At 38.3% G+C, this 25,198-nt stretch overlaps 1 protein-coding gene across 8 annotated transcripts in view; it reads right to left on the bottom strand.

Moving 5' to 3' along the window:
- Positions 1–25,198, bottom strand: part of astn1 (astrotactin 1) — a 369,637-nt gene that overhangs the window by 236,134 nt on the left and 108,305 nt on the right. For all 8 annotated transcript variants that reach the window (XM_088430421.1, XM_088430423.1, XM_088430425.1 and 5 more), the window contains 4 exons: positions 19,959–20,126; positions 8,841–8,925; positions 7,005–7,079; positions 1,707–1,844 (listed from right to left, as the gene is read on the bottom strand). In XM_088430421.1, the coding sequence (XP_088286547.1) occupies positions 1,707–1,844; positions 7,005–7,079; positions 8,841–8,925; positions 19,959–20,126 (466 nt within the window). The remainder of the gene's footprint in view (positions 1–1,706; positions 1,845–7,004; positions 7,080–8,840; positions 8,926–19,958; positions 20,127–25,198) is intronic.

Genomic DNA, 25,198 nt, shown 5'->3' with positions numbered 1-25,198 from the left:
TGAATTTTTGAATTAAAAAAAAAAAAAAACAAGTCTACCCCTGACTTAAGTGGTTACATAGATCTTGGCTTTCCAATTATAACACATGGTGTGTTGTTAAAAATATGAAACTCCCTTGTTTTTCACAGTTAATGGGGATCAGAACCCCACGTGATAAGTGAAAAAACATGAAGTAGCGTCACCCCACACACACACACACACACACACACACACACACGTGTATGTGGGTACCTGCGTTTTGCATGTGAAACATATTTATAATTTACACATTGACAAATATTACTGCATTAAACTTATAATTATTAAACCTTATCCAGTAACTGTACTGTTATCCCTTCCCATCCGTTTGGCTGTAGGCTCACGGGGAGCCACAGTTATTATAATGGTGCCTGGAAATGTAATAAAAGCGAAGCCTGTAGCTGACCATATATGATAACAATCAGAGTTTACACTTGATTTGTCAAAGAGTAGCCATCTTCGGACCTGTCCAATTTGTTTTAAATGGAGGTCTTCAGAGATAATTTGCTGATCATGTTACTTCGGATGTTATCCCAACCTTTCTTTACTCAAGTGATGACTGTTTTGATATCAGAGCGTGGGACGTTCCTCTTCGCTCTTTCTCCTCCCACCTGCCGAAATCCATGCTGGTTTGTTCAAGTGCACATCCTGAAGGAGAACACTCAAGCCAACTTTTCCTATTCATAATGCGTCAAAAGCACGCAGCCTAGTTGTTGACAACAGAGAGGCAATAAGGGGGCTTGACGAAAGTGCATTTTTGAAATGTTCTGTGCAAACACTCTAAAACAGATGTATGCCATTTCTAATTAGAGGTATTTAATATATAATAATTTTCAGCCTTGTAAATGACATATTACTTATTCCACATTATAATTAATGTTATTCAAACACAAATATGTTGAAAACATTGGTCTGTGGTTATAAGTTGACCCGTCCTAATATGGGGTTTGAAAATGAGCAAAAAAAAAAAAAAAAAGAACTCGACTTATACTTGGAGAAATACAATAGGTATGAGGACAACAACAAAAATGTGACTCTCTCCATCAATCAGGCAGTGTAAACACATTGCAGCAGTATGAATACAGCAAACACTCACACACACACAAACAAAATGCATATCAAACAACACTTATCAGCTGTGTGCTAATTCAATTATAAACATATATTCCACGAGTACCGTATTTTCCACACTATAAGGCACACCTAAAAGCCTATTTTTTTTAAAAAGCTGATGGTGCGCCTTATAATCAGGTGCGCCTGATATATGGATCAATACTGAGATTGGGATTCGTAGATGGGGAATGAACTGATAAAGTAAGCTTTACCTGTGTCTTTTGTGTGTTTACAGTTGAACAAGGTTGGTCATATTGGCAAGTGAGTTATTATGCTATTGAGAGTTTAGAGTTATTATTTGAGTTATGATTGTTATTACTTTGAGTATTACTATGTTGTGATTGAAAAGGTTTTATAATATGTCATTAATTAAGGGTGCACTTTATAATCCGGTGCGCCTTATATATGGAAAAAAGTTTTAAAATATGTCATTAATTGAGGGTGCGTCTTATAATCCGGTGCGTCTTATAGTGCGGAAAATTTGGTAGGTAACATTTTAACAACAAACAAATGCTTGTAATTATTTGAGGTGTAGTCAACAGTGCAAGAATTACCCATCCATTCTTATTGCTCACCTGACATCAACAGCATCCTCCATGACTGTCATATCTGTTTTACATTTAGCAGATGGATTGATGGCGAGCTCTGCAGGCGGGATGACAAAGCTTTTACTCAAAGGCAGCCACATCCCTTCTCCTAAGGTGTATGTGAATCTGCAGAAGAGAGCATGTCAAATACTGTCAATGTCATTGAAATGTAACCTCAATACTATCATATAATTTTACTACCCAGCAGAGATTTTATAAACATATATATATATATATATATATATATATATATATATATATATATATATATATATATATATATATATATATATATATATATATATATATATGAATGTGTTGCAGCAGCTGGATTTGGACACCGAGGACTGTGGTTCACATCCTGTGTGATAATAACCAGTTAGGTCCTTGGGCAAGACCCTGCATGCCTTGGATAAGTGACACTAATAACGATAGAGTCATACCACCTCGAATGTCGCCCAGATAAACAAGCTATGTGCTCCAGCTGCTGGGAAACCAGAACACAAAGAGGAGAAAAAAAGGCTACCGGAACAAGAACAAGTGCAAGGCACTCATGGAGCAGAGCAGAGAATGATAGTTACAGTACTACTACAGTAGTAGTCCCCATTGAGAGTAGATACATGAAAATACTGCATGCGGCATGGACTTCTGAACTCCATACATACTGATCTAAACAGCTGCAGGCTCAGTGTTCAAATATCATCAATAGTAAGTTGCAATCAGAGTTGAAGTTTGATGATGTGCCATAAGTTCCATTCATGGTACAAAGAAGATACAACAAAGTAGGGCAAGGAAACAAGGTCTTTAGGATGGATACCCCCAAATATTGAGAATTGTTTTCTAGCCGTAAAGGCAAAACAGCTCAACAATACTATAAAAATGAATTGTACCAAACACTGCTTCAATACTTCAGCTCTCACTTATCATTGAAAAATGTTCAAAGGCAAATCAAGTCGAAAGAGATTGTTTTACTTTCATACGGCATGTGTACTGAGGGTTTGAAATAAAAGTGAAAGCAGGGGTGACAAAGTCCGGTCCCCAAAAGGTTGCAATATACTTCTGTGAAGTAATTAAAAATGAAACTGTACCAAATCGTCCAAGTCCCTACATAATTTGGTAATCTAAGGTTTATTTTGTCGCTAGATGTTTCCACCGACATAAAACGTCAATCTGAAGTTCGCGGACGACACTGCCGTGATTGGACACATCACTGGCCATGAAAAACCAGTTTACAGGATGGAGGTGTCCAGGCTAGTGGCGTGATGTAAGGACAACAACCCCACCCTTGACACAGACAAGACCAAAGAGACGATAATAGACATGAGCAAGGATCGCTGCGTCACTGTTTAGAATGGAAACTCCACTGTTAAGGACCGCAAACGCCTGCAAAGAGTGGTCAAGGGGGCATCCAAGATCATCAGAGCTCCACTGCCATTCCCTACAGAGCATCTACCAGCTCAGACTCCAGAGGACACCTGCCTCCATCACCCAGGACCCCATCCATCGTCAACACCATTCACTCTGCTCCCGCCAGGCCTGAGGTACAAAAGTGTAAAATGCTTGAGGCTGATACCGATGTTGTCCTTGTAACACTTTTTCTAACATCCAGAAGCTTTGATGCCAGTCAGCAGTTCTGAGTAGAGGACGTGTTGGGGTCTGTGAGTGTCTGGCATTCAGACGACATGGTCTGTCCATCTGAGCTTAGCTGAGCTGAGCTGAGTTTGATAACAGTGGTGCCATTGCCGTCAATGTTTGCGTCCTCGAGCACATTGATATTCGTGTAGCTCTGATCCCAAGTGATGCACATGATTTTACGAAGGCACCTCTGGTGGTAGGATTCAAGGGCTTTGATGTGTCTGCTGTAGGTGGTCCATGTGTCTTGCGCCATATAGAAGTGTAGGCAGGATAACGACCTTGTAGACAAGGATTTTAGCCAGCAGGTCTGAGTTTTCAAAGACCCTTCTCCGGAGCTTTGCAAACACTCCACCAGCACAGCAAATACACTCGTGTAACTCAGTCAGTGCCTGCCCGGGAGAAGAGGTGGCTGCCCAGGTATGGGAATTGGTTCAAGTTTTCAAGAACTATGTTATTGACCTTTATTGATGGTGGGGTTATGGAGGAGTCTGGTTGAGCCTGATGGAGAGCCTTGGTCTTTTTCACATTTTTTGGCCAATACCAGAAGTTTGTATGCTCTGACAAAAGCATCAAGTAAGGTCTGAATATTTTCCTCTATGTGGGCGGCGATGGCATTGTCATCTGCATATTGGAGTTCCACATCAGGTGTATTGGAGAGCTTTGTCTTGGCATTGAAATGATTAAGGTTGAACAGCCTGCCATCTGTTCTATAGATAATCCAGACTCCAGGGCGTAAGTTGTGGCTAATTAAGTGGAGAAAAGATGCAATAAAAACAGAGACATGGGATGGGACTAATTATGTATCCTTTTTTGACCACACGTTCCACCTTGAAAGGCTCAGTCTCAAGGCCACTGCATAGAACTTTTGCTGACATCTGGACAACCATTTTTTGACAGGATTTTCAAGAGGGCCTCACGGTTCAGAGTCAAAGGCCTTTTTTAGGCTGATGACAGCAATGTATAGCGGTTGATTTTGTTCTTTGCATTTTTCTTGTCAACGTCAGGCTGTGAAGATCGTGTCAGCTGTGCCACAGGCAGGGCGGAAACCACACTGGGATTCTGGTAGGATTTTTTTCAGATGTTGGATGAAGCCTCTTGAGCAGAATGTGGGCAATAATCTTTCCAGTTGAAGAGAAGAGTGAGATGCCCCTGGAGTTTCCACAGTCCATCTTGTCCACCTTTTTGAACAAGATGACTGTGACTGCATCTCTAAGCTCTGCAAGTACTGCTTCCTTGTTCCAGATCTTGTTGATGAATGCATGCATATGCTGAAGGAGGTTAGCTTCTCCGGGCTTCAGGATTTCAGCTAGAATCCCATCAGGCCGGCAGCTTTGTTGTTACGTAGCTTTGCAATTGCATCTTGAACATCCAACAAGTTTGTTACATATCCCATGCATACCTTCATGAGACTTTGTAGGATTAAGTCAAGCACCTCTTCATTAACTACTGATTTCTGGTTTAAGACTTCAGTGTTTCCAGCAAGTCTCGATCTCTTCAACTGTCTCCAGGATGTTTCGTCGCTCCTTGGATCAAAGGGATCTTGATATGCGGTAGCTGGGACCATATACAGCTTTAGTAGCATTGAAGAAAGCTTTAGACTGACATTGAACTCCTTAAAAGCCACTAGAAAAATAAAAACTAATAATATCCTTCTTGTACATCTCATACAGGTGACTATGTACCTTCTTTTGCCGTACTCATAGCCGTACTTAACCTACGAAGCCCACATGTACATTATTTTATCTACTATGCACACTTTCCCATTATTGTAGGTATCTTGCTATATTGTACGTATCTGTACAAAGCCTACCCACTTACTGTTCATACTTCTGACCTCATGATGACAAAGATGTTAATGATGTTAATACATTGGGGGGTTTTTTGTCTCAAATTGGTCCTTAATTTTATATTTGTGTCATATAAATAGATACTTTCAAATGCAACTTCCAAAGTCAGAATTTTTCAATAGATAGATAGATAGATAGATAGATAGATAGATAGATAGATAGATAGATAGATAGATAGATAGATAGATAGATAGATAGATAGACAGAAGTATAGATAGATAGATAGATAGATATGAGATGTTTGTAAATAAGAATGCCATACAGATTAGTGTGGATGTACCCAGAGCAGCAATTGTATCAGCCTGTGACACAATTTCGAAATCAAAAGAACAAGCAAGCTTTTCTTGATGGAAAACATGTTTTCAGTCTCCTCCCCACTCGCTTCAACAACAGACACTGGCAGCTTCTCTCGATAGCGGTATTTCATTTACGTATTCCTAAGTGGCAGTGCACACCTTCTTGTGGTACTGATTACCCTGAAATGTGTGTGCCTGCCTTTATCAAAAAGAGTTTTCTTTCTCGCTTGTATTGAACCAAACTCGCATTTAAAAAAAAAATAATAAATAAAAAGACCATCTGGCATGTTACTCAGCAGGTTGTTAGCTCAATTTTTCTAAAAAAAAAAAAAAAATGGGATGTGAGCAAGTTGAACATATGAATTCCCAGTAATTCAAACTAACATAAGCACAGTACACATGAAACATCACTTAACAAGCACTGCTTTAATGGACAACCAGGGACTGGTATGCTGCTTCAATGGCTTATTTGGCTTACCCTATGTCATAGGGTATCATAGGGCCTATGATAACAGAATCAGGCGGTTAAGTGCTACTGAGTGAACTCGGTCACCTGTTTCCATTCTCACAAGAATTAAAACTAGGTAAAAAAAAAAAACAGGACTCAATGGACTCAAGTCGGAAGGAATGAGCAGTATGAAATGACAACATTTGCGCAAAACAGTCAAGTTGTTTCCAAAAAGCAAAAAAAAAGAAAAAAAAAGTCAAGAAAAGCCTACTCCAGCATGTGAATTTAATTTGGAAAACTCAGAAGGGTAGCAGGTGTGACCTACTCTCATTTAACATGAGGTAAATGTAATTGGTTAATTTTGAATACAGGCACACACCAATTTGAGAAGGTTATGCAGACCCATGGGTTCTGTGGTTTTGTTTTTGTTAACTTTGGATTTCTTGGAAAAAGATTAAGAAAACTGTTTTAGTCTTCTCGCGATACCTAGGTTCATACAGTTGACATCTGACAATTGCTCAGAAAAAACCTTGGCATGATATTTGACTTAACTCTCTCCTTTTGTAGCGAATTTAAAGATTGACCACTTCCCTGCGGCATTTTTTTTAGGATGGACCTTCTATGCCAGACTGTGAGGAAGACCTTACCCGATGACCTTGCTCGCTGTCAACGTGTCTTTGCACTAGACACTTTCCGCCTAATATGGCAAAATATTATGTTTAGTACTTGGTATCTACTGTACAAAGTGCAATCTTTTGAGCCTGGAAGGGGGCTCCTCCCACCTGCGGTCCCTTCTAAAGGTTTTTTATTTTTCACAGATGGGGTTTTGAGGTTTTCCTTACCCTTCTGGAAGCTTTGTTCAGGGGATTCGATTATGTATTTATGACGTTCAGTATGATTTCTTTTTCACCAGTGAAGCCCTTTGAAACTGCTGCGAGACAGGGCTATACAAATAAACTTAATTTGACATGTGTCAGTGTCAAAGTTCGTTTTACAGGTCATTCAGCCATTAACATGAGGCACGGATTTAACAGTTAAATCTTTTTAAGGTTTTTCTTACCTAAAAATGCGGTCAGACGGTTGTTCTCCCATCACAAGATCAAAACCTCGCTGGAAGATGGTGTAAGGCCAAGGCCTATGATGACAAATAAATAAGTATGGATTAATAAGGAGACAAAATGCGAAGGAAAAAAACTTAAAATGTAAGCAAGAGGGCTTGTATCCTTTGTGTAGCTGTGTTTCATCGATGAAATTGAGTTGGAGTATGGTATGCTACTGATATGAAGTCACAATTGTAGCCATTACCAGGATGTGTAGTGTATTTGGTGTCGTCGTAAACCAGGGGTGTCTTAAGTTCGGTCCTCAAAAGCGCCTATCCATGCTCTTTTCCATGAAACGCTCCTCTGGTACAATTGATTCAAGTAACCGTGATTGTCATCAGTTGGTTGTTGGAAAGCTTGCTTATTAGCTGAACAATCATAGTTACAGTATTTTCCGCACTATAAGGAGCACCTAAAAGCCCTATTTTTTTTAAAAAAGCTGATGGTGCGCCTTATAATCAGGTGCGCCTTATATATGGATCAACACTGAGATTGGGATTCGTAGACGGGGAATGAACTGATAAGTAAGCTTTATCTGTTTCTTTTGTGTGTTTACAGTTGAACAAGGTTGGTCATACTGACATTGACTTATTATGTTATTGAGAGTTCAGAGTTATTGAATTGTTTTTGTTATTACTTTGAGTATTACTATATTGTGATTGAAAAAGTTTTAAAATATGTCATTAATTGAGGGTGCGCCTTATAACCCGGTGCACCTTATAGTGCGGAAAATACGGTACTTGAATCAGGTGTACCGGATGAGGGTTACATGTAAAACAGGGGCTCTCGAGGGCAGGACTAGGGTACTCTTGACCTAGACTGACACCCCTATGTTGTATATATAGTGTCACCTTGAGATACGAAATTAATTAATTTCACGATCGTGTAGTGATGTTTCCTATACCTGCAATTCTAGACAAGAATTAAACACATAATGATAACAACTTAATGTATGATTTCTTTCACATAAATCCAGTTTCTTATGTAAATTATCGAATTTGTGACAGCAAAAGAAGCTAAAAAATATGGAACTTTACTTTTTTAGTAAGTCAACATTCGAAAATTAGCAGGGAGCAAGAGAGCAAACCTCAGAAAACAATACAGTATGAACTAAACGGCAGAAAACAATACATAGTCAATTGCAGAAAAGTATACTATACAGCTTCTTAAAGTTCAAAATCACTTGCTGGTCCATGGGCAGAACATTTGTGAATGAACTTTTTTGAGGCTATCATCCTCGAGGCTCTAGGGTGATCAGGGACTTAATCCAGCAACAGCAGACATTTCAGAGGGAATCAGTTCTCTACCAGATATTTCTTCATGGTTGAACCAAAACACAGATTGTCTTACAAAAAAAAAAAAAAAAACTGTCTATTTACCCAGGCTCCCTCGTTAGCCCTCGAAATCACTAGAAGCTTAACAATTAGCATCAGGGCAGGAGCAAAGCAAATTTTCATATCGCAATCTTTTTTTTCATATTAAGGGGAATAAAAATCTTAGAAAGTTGTGCCATGTATTAAGTTTAGAGACTCTTGTATCTTGAGGTACCAATGTATCTATATGTTAAATAACTGAGACAGGTGATGTGATAGATGTTGTTACCATAAATTGACAATAAATCGCAGTTGTAAAATTGGTTTAAAAAGGTGTTCTGATAGTGAAAATATATTAACATGTTCTTGTTATACATCAAACATCAAAAAAGACATTCAATTTAGCAAACATAACAAATAAGACATCTACTGATCTGTACAATTTACCATAAAATTGAAAATGAGGTGAGAATTTGTACTTACCCCTGATTGGGCCCCCACTCACTACGTATGCAGAGGTGCTTGTGGACTGGGTCTTTCATGTAGCCATTTAGGCAAATGCATTCTCCTGTAGGAGGAAAAGTAATAACTCAATCATTTTTCATTACTTCTAAGGAAGGACATCTTACTGCATGTGGGAGGACCTTTTTTTTTTCTAAACAACTAAATTTTTAAAACGTGAGCAAACCCACACATGACGATGAAAAAATTGAACTGTATATTCTTACTGCTGATATATCAAGTAGCACAGTGGTTCTCAAATGAGGCTACTCAGGCTACTTTGAAGGCACTTCAAGGGGTACATGATTTTTTTTTTTTTACATGTTTAAAAAAATAGAATGAAATGCATCTAGACATTTTCTGCAGCCGCTTTTCCTCACTGGAGTCGCAGGCCCCCTGGTGCCTATCCCAGCTGTCAGGGGGTAGGCGGGGGACACCTTGACCTGATTCACAGCCAATTGCAGGGCACACAGGAATGAAAAATCCTTCATGCACCCAACCTCACCCAAAAACAGGGGACCGGCCCAACTATTTGAGAAGGACTGCCCTAACTTCAACCCTAACTCAATTCAAAACTATTTTCTAAAACTCCATCTTCACTGATAGTTTCCAACCACGTTTTACCGTAAAATGTACGTTAGACATTTTAAGATGTGTTCGGCTGGAAAACATAAATTCTCCAATTATCCTACCTTCAGGTTAGCGACGGCTCTCAAGAAATGGTAAACCAAACAAGTTTGCCCCATGCTAGCCTCCATTTTTTTTTTTTTTTTTTGTCATTGCCAACGAAGTGAAAGTTTTGATGCTACTCTGCGAATGCGTGGGCCGGCTAGGTTTTCTCCATGGCATTATTGGTGACAAAATGATATGATATTTCTTGGAATCGACAAAAACATGATCAACCAACATGACAATGGTTACTTTTACAGTTTAAAATTTATCAAGCTAAAGCAATTTGAAGTGTAGCTCTCCTAACTGCATTTGAAAACACCATAGGTCTTATGGTAGCAGCTACGTGTGCAGTATCATACGATGGCAGCAGTGGTTTCTTCTAATTACTATAATTGTTGGTAGAGACTCGATATGGTCGCAAAAATTTTGGGAAAGTAGTCAAGCTAATCAGAATGCAACTGTTCTGAGGAAATATATCAGCAAGCCTGGTAAAGCTATTGCCTGGTTAAGTGTGTAGTCCATGTTTTATTTGGTGTATCCATTTTGAAGTTCAAGTTAATGTAGCGCATAGGTGGCAAGAAATCCTCCTATACACGACTCACATGGTCGCTTGAAACGAACTACACTTCCTCTGACAGAAAATGCGCGTCAATTAAACATGTGGCCTTCACAAGAATGCACACTTTTTTTTTCTTTTTTTTTTTTTTCCAAGAGCAATCCATGCATGTGTGGCCTTGAACAAGATGATTGGTCCATACAGGTCACAAATTAATGTGAAGAATAAAAGATCGGAGGAAGGCCGAGTGTAGTGGGAAAAAAAATAAATACAATAGCCCAGATACAATGAGCAGAAAAGACAAAATCACCCAAATTCAGAAATGATCCAATTTAAAAGTAACAATAAAAAATCAGAAAACCCAAGAACAGTTCACTACAAAAAAATCATGACAAAGACTAGACCAACAGTGAAAGAAACCAGGAAAAAACAATATACTAACCAAACAACAAGATAACAAGGAGCTCCAGGACAAGACTAGAGTTCCTGAGGGTGCTGATATCCAAAGAAAAGTGTGAAAGATGATGAGCCGGACATCATCAGGTACCAACCTGATTCATGCCTAGCGGCTAAAGAAGCTAACCTCATCATTAATGCCTAGCAGCACAAATGAACCAGCTACTTACATCAGTGATCCACCCACCACAATAGCTAACACAATGTGGGACAATCCTCAAAAATCGATCAAACTACCGAACTAACCTGCCTAAGCACTACATGAACGTTTCTAACAGTTGCGGTGGCCCAAGACTGTAGAACCCAAAGCACCAAACTATGCACTGTCCAGATTAACTACAAGAAAATCTACAACTCAATGCTGCACACTTGAAAACCAGACTACATGGAATTGTATAACATCAACGGGGATCGAAGAACCTCCTAGAGGCCAACTCAAAGCGAATAGCACTGATGAATCTGAAATGTGGCATATTCCAAGGAGCTGCCCTGTGCCCTAGTTGTTCTGCATTGGGATAAACCTGCTCAGTCAGATCATAACCAAGAGCAACTTCTGGTCAGGGTTCAAAAGTGCAAAAAGGAATCATTCTCTTCCTCTACATGGAAGACATCAAGCTTTATGCAAAGACCAAATGTAAAATTGACTCTGATTCACCTCACAAGGATATGCAGCAATCGCATCAGTATGTCATTTGGGATTGATAAGTGTGGGCGAATGATATCTAGGTGTGGGAAGATAGAACTGAACGGATTGAACTACCTGAAGGTAGTAAAGCAAAGTTACAGGACAGCTTGGAATTCCTCATGCAAATAGCAATCATAAGGAGGTCACTTGGAGGGCAGTCACATAAACACTTCTGCCTTGCTAATAATCAAAAATGTAGAGCATGGTACAGCACAGGATGCAAGATATTGGCCAGCAAGGCGTACTTGGAGCGGCTTAACCAGGAAGCAGGCATAGTGTACCAGAACATCCGTATCAAATATGGATTGGAGCTCTCAGAATCAAGATGGCAGACACCTCCAAAGGTGTGTGTGTGTGTGTGTGTAAATATATATATGTAAATATATATATATATATATATATATATATATATATATATATATATATATATATATATATATATATATATATATATATATATATACTACTCTTGTGTAGATACACTGACCACAATACCTAACAACGTGCCCAGTGAGTGTACAGTCTACTGTGTACTGTCTCGTTAACAAATTATCTTATGGCATAGGAAGATAATGAATTGTGATATATTCAGTATATCAAAAATATATTGTTGAATGAATAAAGTGAACTCCCAGTTGCCACTGTTTTACCTCTGTCCTGGCTACAAGCAGAACATAGGGACGACTGTTGTGGAAATGCATTTTTCTGAAAATTGTTTTTGGATAAATTGTAGGAAAAAGAGCTTCATGGATAGTGGCAGAATTAATGCATTTTATTTCCATACGGGACAAACAGTAAAGTAAAAGATATAACTGCTTTGTGGGTGTTTCTTGTTCTGAATGATGAATAACTCCTACTGCCCGAAGCCAGCTGAGATAGGCACCAGCAAGCCTTGTGAGGATGAGCAGCTCTAGAAAATGTATGTATGGATGGATGTTTTACAAACATATCCACTATGCAGCCTTTTTTAAGGACTAATAACACAGACATATTCAAACACACATATGCACACCATCCTACAGTATAGTGAAGGTGGTAGTGAGCCCAAATAGCATAAACCTGGTTTCAAGTTTTGCAGCAAAGGAGGCCCCATGTGTTAAAGCATCCCCCATCTCCTTTAATGGATTGTAGAAGCAGCACAGATGTTGCCACTGCACATCTCAGCTCTCATCGGTATCTTTTCTTGCAGAAAAGAGGATTGGACTTAAGCTATCTATAGCAACTCAGCAATCTCCCTGCACTGCTCGCACACATGTACATGCAAGCATCCAGACAAGCGGGCACACATACACAGTGGCCTTATCATGACTAAAATAGAGGAAAAGTGCCAAATATGAAAAAAATAATACATATTGCTTAAGTATACCAGTCTCAGGTTTCATTATGCATCCATGTCATTTTCATGTTCAGTTCTGATTTCTAAGTAATCAAATAGAGTGTAATCATGTGAAATGTTGCTCCGCCGTCAGGTAAGTTAATTGTCTCAGTTTATGGCAGGTGGGCAAAGGTTTTGACTTGTGGGGCAAAATTGGCTCTAAAATTTGACAAAATGGTCGACCAGGAGCACGCAGATGGAGTGTTTTGATAATCCGCCTCGTAAGAGAAATACTGCTTTGCCTGTAGCGTGCAAACCTGATGGCATAATTTACTAACAGTGTGCATGGAGCACCTTTCAAATGTGCAAAACAGCTCTCGCACAAGTAATATGGTTATGTCAATGAATATGCAAGATACAGTGTTTACATACTATTTGGCACAATACTGGGAGGAGAAAATGTAAATAAGATAGAAACAGCACACATACAGTGAGCTGTCAAACTTCCATTCATCAACAGTTAAAAAAAAAAAAAAAACTCTCAACATTCAAATCATATGATTACCCAACTAAACAATCTCAAAAATTTCTGAACTGCTCAAATTCACGCATAAAGAGAAGGCAAAGCAAAAGAAAGTCTCTTACGCACCAGACTCAACATCTCATTAGCAGATATGACAAATGGAAACCATGTTGTCACAAATGAATTTTCATTGGCCCTTTTTTTTAAATGTGACAATTCACCCCAGCAAAACTGAAACACTACAGGGAACAAGCTTTGCTTTTGCAAGTGTAATTACCCATCCACAAAACTAGGTGGTGCAGTGGCGTTCTCATTGTTCAAAGTTGTTTTTTATTTTTTTGGTGTGTTTTTTGTCATTGCTGGAATATGATCATTTAAAGTATATAAATGGTTATAAAATGGTTAACTTGAACTCAGCTCATACATATATATATATATATATATATATATATATATATATATATATATATATATATATATATATATATATATACAGAGAGAGAGAGAGAGAGAGAGAGAGAGAGAGAGATAGATACCTCCAAAGGTATCTATATATATATATATATATATATATATATATATATATATATATATATATATATATATATATATATATATATATATATATATATATATATATACAGTGTTACCTCGGTACTCGACCGCCTCTATACTCGACCAAATCGGTGCTCGACCAAAAAATTAAAGTATGTAATGCATCGGACCTCGAACAGATTTTCGGTTCTCGACTAGCCGAGCCGACCCGAATGCACTCCTCGGCCCTTCTCGGCCAGCGGGTAAGCGCCAGTTCAACTCAGACCGGCAGCGGAGTAAGACGTTTGTTCGAGTATTTCTTCCCGGATTTAAACTTTTTCGTGTTGCTCTAGCCCTTATTAATGGGTCCAAAGAAAGACGGTGATAAGGGGAAGGCAAAGAGGAAAACAATGAGGACCACTATTGAACTGAAGAAGGAAATTATAGCAAAATATGAACGTGGTGTACGAGTGTCCGACCTCGCGTCGCAGTTAGCTAGCGTCATCATGGAAGGAGTAACCCTCCCTCCCGTCCTCTCCACATCCATTCCTGTATGCCATCAACCACTCTCCAAAACATAAGTAATTATACAAAATGGTTTATAATGCTTTATTTATCTTTATCTTTATCATGTACTGCTTGTGCACATTTACTTGTGCACACATACTTTCCATTATTTCTTATGGGAAAATTGGTTTCGGTGTTCGAACAAATCGGTGCTCGACCACCACCTCAGAACGGATTATGGTCGAGTACCGAGGTACTACTGTATATATATATATATATATATATATATATATATATATATATATATATATATATATACTGTATAGGGCTGATGCAACTGAACATTTTTAAGGCGTTGAAAGTAAATCTATATTCATGTTATGACACTTTTCAAAGTCAGCCCAAGTTGGGTGACAATAAGGCTATTGAAAAATCCCCTGAAAAATAAGGCTTCTGTTCAATAACAGACAAACACTTTTGTCTGTTTATAAATGTGAGAAGACTCCCTACAGTCATGTTCCAAACTTAGCTCAAATGTGCTAAGGATGATAACGGTGTGCAGCTCATTGCAATCATGAGCCATTGGTTTAGCGCCCCTACTTTTAACAGCTTTGCTATGGATGTCACAGAGCAGGGCTTAAACAAAACTGTATACTGGACCAAAATCAGTTCGTACACTACTGGTTACCGAATGAACAAGTATGATAAGGTAGATTTGACACACCTCTTTTGAGATGCATGCCTAGAGTAAGGCTCAGTAAAGACCATACTTTCATTTGGCTTTGATTGAAATACCCTGCCGACACGGCTACACATGTCTATCAGCCAAAGCTAGGTAGCACAACATGGATATAGGCAAACCAGCAATCACCATATGGAGTAGGATACCAAATGGCAGAGGTAGGCACTTCCATCAGCACTGACAATGGACGCCCATTTTGCTGACCGTCCGACGGATGATGGGAATGCATTAAAAATGAAATGAATGAATTAAAAATGTCTGAATTGTAATTTTCATCCGTCGCTGTAATTCTCGGGACAGACATTACGTCAGATGTCCGTCATATGTCCGTCAGCCCGTCATGCTCCTTTTTGCTTACTAGAATATATTTGAACTGACTTGGATGTTTATCTGCAATATTGCTGTATCTTTATCTTACAAACTTTAATGAGCCTGCAGTCAATGTGACAATAGTCACTAAACAGCAACACCAAGCAGTAGAGAATATGTTTAGTTGAGTAAATCAATTGGCTTGGTTCAATCACTTGACTACATGTAATTCACAGCTATAACACAGGTGACTTTACCGGATATTTATTTGCAGTTGTTCCTTTTCTTAGTCCTGGTTTCAGGTTTCTTGCTGATAAGAGCATTCTAGGATGCATTTCCACTGCAATGGCAGTCACTTTTTCAAGTAACTAATGGCTGGAGAGCAAATTTGCATTCTTTCTCTGATAGGCTCTTGGCCAGGAAATGCAAGATAGAAGTGTTTTAATTCCTGAATTAAAGACATTTTTTTTTTTTGTAAATTCAACATCAACAATACTTTGTTTTACTTGTAGTCTATTGACAGATGAAATTCATACAATTTTAGACAAATGTTAAAGAAACCATCTTTTATAGTTTTAGGGAAGGAAGTTATAAATGAGAACCAACATCCATCATTTGAGTGTCATGTCAAGCATGATAATGCAATCCAGTAAACATGACTGTTTTTTGCACTCTTACCCCCTGCATTCCCTCAGATGTGAAATAATAAACATGATGGGAGTAATAGAGCCTAGGGTAGCTGGCTTTGTTTTTCGCGTTACCTAGCCTAACTGTAGAACCACTGACATGGTTATAACTTCAAGCGTAAGTACTAAAACGGGAAAAAGAATAAGTATAAGTGCAGACAGAAGTAGACCAGCACTTGATGAATGACTGAACACAAAAAAAAAGTCAAATGTTGCCCTCTAGTTGTGGCAGAAGGTTGGGCAAAAATAGACCTTTTTTTCCCTTATTTAACCAGGAAAAAATTCATTGAGATTTGCAAACTTGCTCGTAAAGTCTTTTTTTTTTTTTTTTTAATTTCAACTCCCAGTATGTTTGTCCGAAATGTTGACATAATTTGTATACATGCTTGGCTTTAATCTTGGTGCGCCAACAAGTAATGGACAACAGTCAAGTCATCAAAGTCATTAACGATAGCGACCAGGAAGCTCTGTTGGTACTTTTAGCTCCTCTAGATGGCACTCTTTGTTTAAAGATAAGGTAAGAAGTTAATACGACTCTCATCTTCTATCTTTAGTCCTTGTGCACACATTTGCGGTTTTTTTTTCATAATTTTGTAAATGCTTTATAGGTGTATTAAAGGTATTAATGTTTTTTTGTTTTTTTTCAGTGGCACTAGTTCTGTCCATACATTTGTAGGTTCACTTCATTACAAAAAATAAAAATGTTACGTTCTGTCTTTGTAGCCTGTGAAGTGATGATGACACTTTTAAGACCTAGCCATGAATTGATCTCTACAGTAGAGTCCGCCACCGCCACCTACTATCGAACCGAAACTCAACAAAGAAATTTCTGTCTGCTCACAGTTTGAGCGCTACTCAAAGGAATGTTGCAAAAATGGCCGGAAAATCAATGTCATAAATCCTATTGAAAACTCAAAAATAGCAATTAGAATGCTTTTATATGGTCTGAATCTTGGACAGTGATGTATTTTTGTAGACAAAATTTCACACGTCCAGCTGCAATCATTGAAATGTCAGAATGGCACCTAACCCCACCAGTTTCATATGCTCATTTACCAAACCCTTCGTTAGTAAAAAATAAAAAGATTTTTTTTACTGGTGAACGAAATGAATTGTGCATTAATATCACCTTGTTCAAATCATCACCATGGGTAAAAGTACCAGTTCCCTGCCCCCACGTCGTGAGTCCATACGGCAATCGACCCTTTAGATCGCCAGCCACAGGAGCTTATTTGCCTGGATCGGCGCTCGTGAGATAAGGGGCTAATAATGGTGGGCTTTTCCCCTTTTTACGAGTGTTTTGCTAAGTCTAATGATATTCAAAATAGTATGAGAACAACATGGCTATCAACTCCTTCTATCCCAGCTAATGGGCTTTTTCCATTTTTTTTTGCTATAGGTACTAAGGTATTTCATCATGAAACATAAAAACTACTATTAATCATAAAACATTTGGAGTTTTTCAAATAAAATCAACGTTGAAGCCCTAGTGCTCAAGAGTTTATCACAGGAGTGTCAAAGTCATTTTAGCTTGCGGGCCGGCAGCATGGACAAAAATCTCTCACCACGTGGGCCGGACCAAATCACGGGCATAACTAGAAAGCAACTTTAAATGTATTTTTCTAATTCAGCACTGTCCAAAATACAAAATACAGTCCGTGAACTGATTCGGGAGGAAATGAAGCGCTGCTTCTGGCCTACGTGATTTGATTTACAAATCAGGATTAGCGTTTTGTTGGGAAGTTTCACCATCGAATTGAGCTCCACTAGCACACAAATGCTGCTTGATGGCGCTATATGAAGTTAAGAGTAAAAGTGCTACCGACGCGTTAACACCAAAAGTGGTATGTTACATTTGTGTTTATATGAATATGTACGTTTGTTATTCGGTGTTGTGGATGAAAAGAGTCAAGATGAACACGTCGGTGCAAAAAGTAACAGTTGTGATAATGTCCGAGGCCTCGTGGTCTGAACTTTTTGTGACAGGCGCTCAGAAGTACAGGTACCACTACCATTCCTGTGGTTGCTGGTTTCATTCGTCAGAGCCCCGCCCCCTTTCCGTCATCAAGTGTCATATTTTCAAGGCGAACGAAATATTATTTATCCGTCATCATGATGTGCAAATAACTGATGCCCGCTTTACAACTATAGTAGATCTGTCACATATGCAACAAGTAAAACAAAGTGTTGCTGAGTTTGAATTTACTCACAAAAACTTTTTAATTATGGAATAAAAATATATATATATATATATATATATATATATATATATATATATATATATATACACACCTGGCCTAGAGCCAAACAATGCAAATTTGGGTGTGGACCAGAATCTTCTTTTCAGTGAGCAATTTCTTGTGTTAAACACAAACATAAGAAAATAAAAAATAATGAATGTAATTCATTTAAAACGTAAGAAAATAAAAATTAAAAAAAAATTGTCGCTTCAATCTAAATATGATTTGAACTGTAAGAAAAGGGATTGAATTTTTTTAGGTGGCAAAAACAAACACAATTAGGATACAAAACATACGGACTTTGGTATGGAGAAGCAGGAAGTGGTTGGTTATTGTAAAAGGATGTCGTGCATCCGTCCCTACAAAAAAGGCAGCAAGGCCTGTGTTGGACTAAGCTGAAATATGAGTCTTTAGCACCCTCAAGCGAACACTCGGCCCACCCCGCTACCGCTTTTGGAACTTTATTGCCGAGAAAACACGTGCGGACCTTTTTTCTGTCGCGACGCTGCAGCACAGCCCCCAAAGGAGCCAATGGCAAAATGCCAACATGTACAGTACATATATTTCGCCCAACAACACATTTCTACGTTGTACGTACAACAACACATACAAAAAAAAAAGAAAAAAAATATGCGTCCATATGAACTTTGACCCCCAAAGGAGCCAATGGCAAAATGCCAACATGTACAGTTCATATATTTCGCCCAACAACACATTTCTACGTTGTACGTACAACAACACATACAAAAAAAGAAAAAAAAAATTATGCGTCCATATGAACTTTGACCCCCAGCCACAGTCGGCCCGAAGGGAAATCATCACCGTCCACACAGAATAAAGGTCATTAAAAACAAATCAACAGCTGTGTATAAAGTACTCTAATTGTACTGGCAAAATTACCCAAAATGTACGCTTTTGTCGGCCTTTGCTGCTTACCAGATATATAATGGATAGGTAATAGATATACTATTCTATTTTACAGGGTGCACAGTTGATTTGGGGGAAGTAAAGATCAAAATAAAATCACTGGCAGAGAGGTTTGATGAGCTCATTATACAACAATATTTTACAATTCTGTTTTATCAGCATGCTCTTCTCATTATTTAGACATTGAATATGGTTGCTGGCCTGAATAAAACATGATGTACAGTAGCTTAACACGAGTATAACATCTGATGTGCGGTAAAACTGCACGTTAGATTGAGTATTATACATTTGACTTTTTTTTTCCCCATAGATGCTGATTTTTGGTAAAGGTCCTCATGACAGCCAATCTAAATGTATTCTGCATCAAATTAGGGCGTTTTCACTCAAGACACTGTGTTTCACACTCATTAATATCACTACTGCGAAGCCTGTCTTACATCACATATCACTATCACATTAGTTTTTTTTCTTTCAATAGGATTGTATCTATAACTAAAATGTGACAAAGGAGTCTTAAGTAAATATTTAAAATAGTTTTGTCATCCTCATTCGTTGAAGACGTGCAGAACATGTGCCACTTAATTCATCTTTAATTATGCTCCATTTTTTGACACTCCGATTTAGTGTCTTGATAATGAAGTATTGTTTCCCTGAAAGACCTTTTGACATAGCTCAACTGGAGTTGCCCAGACTTATGAAAGATTCGTGTTACAAAATCACTTTAATTTCGTAATTTCGTAAGTAGAAGTACCACTGTGTCTGTGTAAAATAAATGAGCTGTACCTGGGACATTCTAAAGTCACCATAAATCATATTTTTCTGTTTTTAATCAATAAATGTATGTTTTAGATTGTTGTAATGAAGGAAGCAAAATCCCTCTAAATTTTTTCAGCTAGTGTCCCAGGTGAAAAAAAAAAAAAAATCATTCGCCTATCCAGTATGCCTTACCTGTTTCTTGATCACACTGGTGCTCACATGGGTCCAGCAGTCGTCGTCCGCACAGTTCATTTACCCATGGCCCACTGGCATTCTGCTGGTAGTAGAGCACGATCTGCGCCGGGTTCAGCCAGTCAGAGGCATCCAATTGACTTCCCTGCAGCAAAATAAATCTTGACCCTAAGGACGGGGGAGGACAACAAAATACGCAGGTGAAAAGTGGAGATCGAGTGGGCAAGAAAAAAAATTTACACATTAATAATGAGCAACAGCAGAGGTCAGATATTGTGACTTTTGATAAAGTCAATATGTTATGTAAACTACAGTTCAGAAATGTGTTTTCATTTGTCAATTTCAACAATCCTCATTGGAATATGGCAAAATAAATGAAAATAAGTACCGGTCAAAGGTTTAGACGCATCCTCTAACGTAGGTGTTTTATAAATATTTTAATTAGTCATTACATTTATGTCCTGATATGTAGATTATCACTCTTGATATAACATTTATGAAGAAATATTCATACAATTATTTGATAAGGACAAAAATATTCATCTAAGTGATATGCCTATTTAAAATCTTGAAGGCATGAACCTTTCGCCTAGATATTAGCTTCTTAATAGGGATGGAACGAAATGCTACGAGACTTGCGGTGAGGAATAGAAGGGGTGTGTCCATGAAAGCTTCCCTGAGGTGCTCGACATTTGGGCAAAGACCTGAACATGTGAAGCCGCGCTGGTCGGCTGCACCACGAGACTGGGTCCGGAAGTGGTTCGATGGTTTGGCGGGCAATGCAATATGACCTGGCCCCAAAATGCAATGACGATTGCCTGCACATCACGTTTTGTGGATTTTGTGATGCTGTAACCCCTGCATGTGCACCTGCAATCATTTTTAGTGCATTGTCTGTTGGAACCTGCTAGGAAAAGGATAATTGCTCATTTGGGAACATTTTCATTTGATTGCTTCTAGTTAAAGTAAAAAAAAACTTGGAAAGCTATTACTATTTCTAAATAAATAAAAAAATAGCATTTTTCTCTGAGAACACCAGTTGAGTTTTTTTTCATTTTTCATTTTCATTTTCAACCTTCATATTGGGGGGGGGTCGACTTATTACCGCATAACTTAGAACAGACAATTTTTTTTCAACGTCAGTGTTTGAATAACATTAATTTGGTTGCAAAATAGGTTAAATATCATTTACAAGGCTTACAATTATTATATATACCTATAATTCAATAAACTATGCATCCATTTTATAGTGTTTACACAGAACATTGCAAGAAATGCTCTTTCGTCAATTGCCTCTTTGTTGTCAACAACGAGGCCGCGTGGCTCATTTTTTTCAGTGGACTTTGACGCATTATGAAAAGGAAAAGCTTGACTTGTCTCCTTCAGCCCTTGGTTATGTGCTTGAACAAGATGGCATGGATGTCAGCAGGCGGGGCGAGAAAGCAAAAAGCAATCTTCCACGCTCTGATCTCACAAAAGTCGTTGTTTTGATAAAGAACATCCAAAGTAGGATATTCAGCATATCATCTCCAAAGACCGCCAATTTAAAACATATTGGGCGGGTCTGAAGATGACTACCCATGGAAGAGGAACGAGGATGTTTGTGCAAATGACGAGGAGTGAGAAGAGGACGTCCAGGAGTTATTTGGGAGGAGGTTTTTGACATGTCAGATAGTGATGATAAATTTTAGGGCTTCCTGACAAATTCATATTTTTCTAAAATAAAATAAAGCATTGGAACTTTAAATCATTTTTATTGTTGCCACATTAGTTTCAGCATTTGCGTCTACATTGCCTCGCACTCGTCTCGTTCCCGCCCCAACCCCTCCCCCATAACAGCAGCAGTACGTTATTCGATGTACGATGAAGAAATGTGTCTAAAAACACCGTCCTTTCGTCATTTTAATAACACGCACCATGTGTTAATTGGTCTGTCATGATAAGTGCAACCACTAAAGTTAAGGGTAGACTTCTACCAGTGTTTTTGTCAAATTCACCCAAAGTAAGTAAAAAAAAAAGAGGGGGGGGTCGACTTATGCATGGGGTCGACTTTTACGTGGAGAAATACGTTCTGTAGGACGTACTTCTACAGTGTGGAAATGGTATAATTGAAGCTGATAAGCAACACACCTTGTGACATTAATTCAGCAGATTAATATACAGCTGTATTAAAAAAAGAAAAAACTTCAAATCAAGCATTGCAACTTCAAATAATTTTGCAACATTAGTTCCATCATTTGGGTGTATGTACACACTATGTTACCCAATATAAGATAAAGAAATATGTCTAAAATTACCATCATTTTGTCATTTTAATGACTTTAATGACTATAATTCTTGTGCTTGTTTCAGGAAAGAAATTTCAGGAAAGAAAACCTATCATGTTTTTCTCTTAAAAGACTTTTGCTCTGTTCTGTTATAAAAAAAAAAAAGAGGACCAAGGTCAATCTAGTAACAGATGTAAGTAACAAACAAAAGTACGTAAGTATATTAGTTTTGACTATGCCAATTATTCGTGAGGTTATAAAGAACCATCTTCAACCACTAATTTGACCACATACTAATTCCAAAAGTTAACGTTCCAATGACTACTCTATACCCTTAGCTCAGTCAGATTTCCTCATTTTAAAGCGTTCTGTTTCCGAAACAGCAAAGATAGCCCTATCTTAGTAAACAACCATCTCCAAATAATTGCTTCCCCTGATGTTAACAGCAAACAAGAAGCCGAGTTTGTCCTAACGGTATTTGTGGGCAGACATTTGGCCAGCTGTTGGCATTAATAGCGTCTTGCCCCAGCGGAAGAATACAGATTTTCATTTGATTCACCGTGACATCAAATAAAGCCTGATAAGATTGTGGAGACATTTATGGAAACATTCTAAATCGATCCTGGTTTTGTAATTCAACAGGCAAATTCACCATCTTTCATCTCTTCTTTCAAAGTTTCCTCCATGGACAACTCCCCTGAATTTTAATGTCTCCCTGGCGGGCTAGTGTAAAACATTGGCAAGCAGAAGCTTGCTGAATCAAATCAGACCTCCACATGATAGATGAGTGAGGCTAGTCAGTCTATAATATATGGGCACTGCTAGCTCACTCGTGTGGCTGTTGAAAAATGCCAATGAGGAAGCACTTCACACTTGGTCAGATATTTATGTGATTGAAAAATAATAACAATAAACTTACGGCAAGTGATGTGACAGTTGGACACCGGAAGGACATATTAGTTGTATTCTTCTTCCTAGTATTATTATTATTAAAGGAGACAGATTTTTTCAAAAATTCAAACGGTTCCCACATGTCTGAATAGCCTGACATACTTCCATCAAAATATCCCGATGACGGAAAAATCTATCAATAATTTCTAGTCACTCTGATGTGAGCGCATTTTAGAGGTGGATCTGTCTCATGCAGTGAGCCAGTCTTTTTCCTGCCCAGTATTTTCTGAGGAGCTAGTGGTGAGTGCGGCTTTCAGGAAAATGACAGCTAGTGAGCTGCACCTCACCAATATGTGGTGGATTGGCACATCGTCAATTCCTTTTTTTTAATACCTTCACTAACACATTTTTTCCACGCCACATGACAATGTTGGGAGTAATATGTTACAAAAGTAATGTAATTACTGCAATGCATTACTTTTTGCTGTAACGTGATAATGTGATGATTACAAACACAAAATAGTAATATTTTACTTGCTTCAAATGAGAGTGATGCAACACATTACAATGCATTTTTAACCTGAAATGATGTTTTACTGCCCTAAATTCACACAAAAAACGCAAGAACGAAAGAAAAACTCTGGGGCAAAATGTTTACTTCCAGTTATTAGTATCTATGACAGCAGAGATGAGTGCGGATTCAGCAGATGACAGGTTGAATAAGGACAATTCGTACACAAGCTGGACATACGCCAGTTACTTTCATTTCGTCAGAGATAAAGACAAGAAGAATATATTAGTTCAGTGGACTTTGTGTGCCACACTTAAAGAGCTGTCCTGTTTGCCATATAGCCCCAGTAATTTGACAAAACATTTAGAGCGGCGCCATAGTAACGTGAAGTTAGCAAAAGTAAAACATGCGGATGATTGAGAGTGGGGTATAAAAGCAAAGCAGGCAAAACGTTCGTTCTCTTGCTCAGGGACGCACGCCACTGCCACATAAAGAGGTTAGGAGACTTGTGGCAGAGTATGTCGTATGCAGGAGATAAGCTTTCGCTTTCTGCAGTGAATCCGCCACCATTTGGAAACCCTCTTAGCAAGATTAATGTCGCAACTAGCAATAATGACAAGGTAAGCTAACGCCAATTTATTTGCACAGTAAAATTGTCTATAAGTCTATAAATAGTTCTGGTCAATGTGTATCAAGAAGCATACAAATTAATATTAAAGAGTACATTAAACACAATATTGATGTTGTAGGATGGCTGCTAATGTCAGTCCCACCAAAACCATCTATTTTGGAAACGTCTGTCCCTATCCTAGCCGCATAAATTTGAATTGAAATTGTGGAATGCACCAACTGTTTCTGTAGAAAGCGTAAATAATGCACCACTATGCTCTGAAGCCAAGTAATAAAGGGATTAAATGACAAAAAAGATTTTGTATCTTTTCATGTCTTACTATATGTCTTGTCAGATTAAATGATTTGTACTGTTTTCAGCCTTAGGCCAACCTTCCACTGGATGTGAAATGTGTGTAATGGGCTACATTTAGAATGGCACATCCATATTTCCAGTTATGTTAGTTAGAGTAATATAAAAGTAATAGAATAGTAGTGTCATGTCTTACATTTCAAATATAGTAATATTATAAAACAACTAATTACTTTAAAATGACAGTATGAAGAAATAAATGATTGATTACAGTTTTGAAGTAACTTCCTTAACACTGATCATAAAACTGATCAATACACGGCAAATGTGCATGTAGGGCTTTGACTTTGTCCGCACAGCAAAGTGGGGACACTGCAAGTGGATGTACGATGGACTTCCTGCGGGATTTTTCTGTGACCTGGCCTGAAAATGCTGCGATGCTTTGAGAAAACATCTGTTGTGCTGTCTCACATGAGAAACGCAGGGAGGGGGTGATTGACCTGGCATTTACCTTTGTCTCACAGAGTGCAAAGCAAATCAGCGGCTCACCCACCAAACACCTGCACACAGTTAGTAACCTAGTGGACTGAACTCTCTGGGGAGCAGCACAAAAATATCAGCTCAGACCCACACCACCTCTCCCCAACTT

Source organism: Hippichthys cyanospilos, chromosome 12 (genome assembly GCF_059441005.1).
Source record: "Hippichthys cyanospilos isolate Australia breed blue-spotted pipefish chromosome 12, RoL_Hcya_1.0, whole genome shotgun sequence".
In the NCBI taxonomy this organism is placed as follows: domain Eukaryota; kingdom Metazoa; phylum Chordata; class Actinopteri; order Syngnathiformes; family Syngnathidae; genus Hippichthys; species Hippichthys cyanospilos.
Note: the sequence above shows the minus strand (reverse complement) of the source record. Positions and strands in the feature narration are given on the sequence as shown.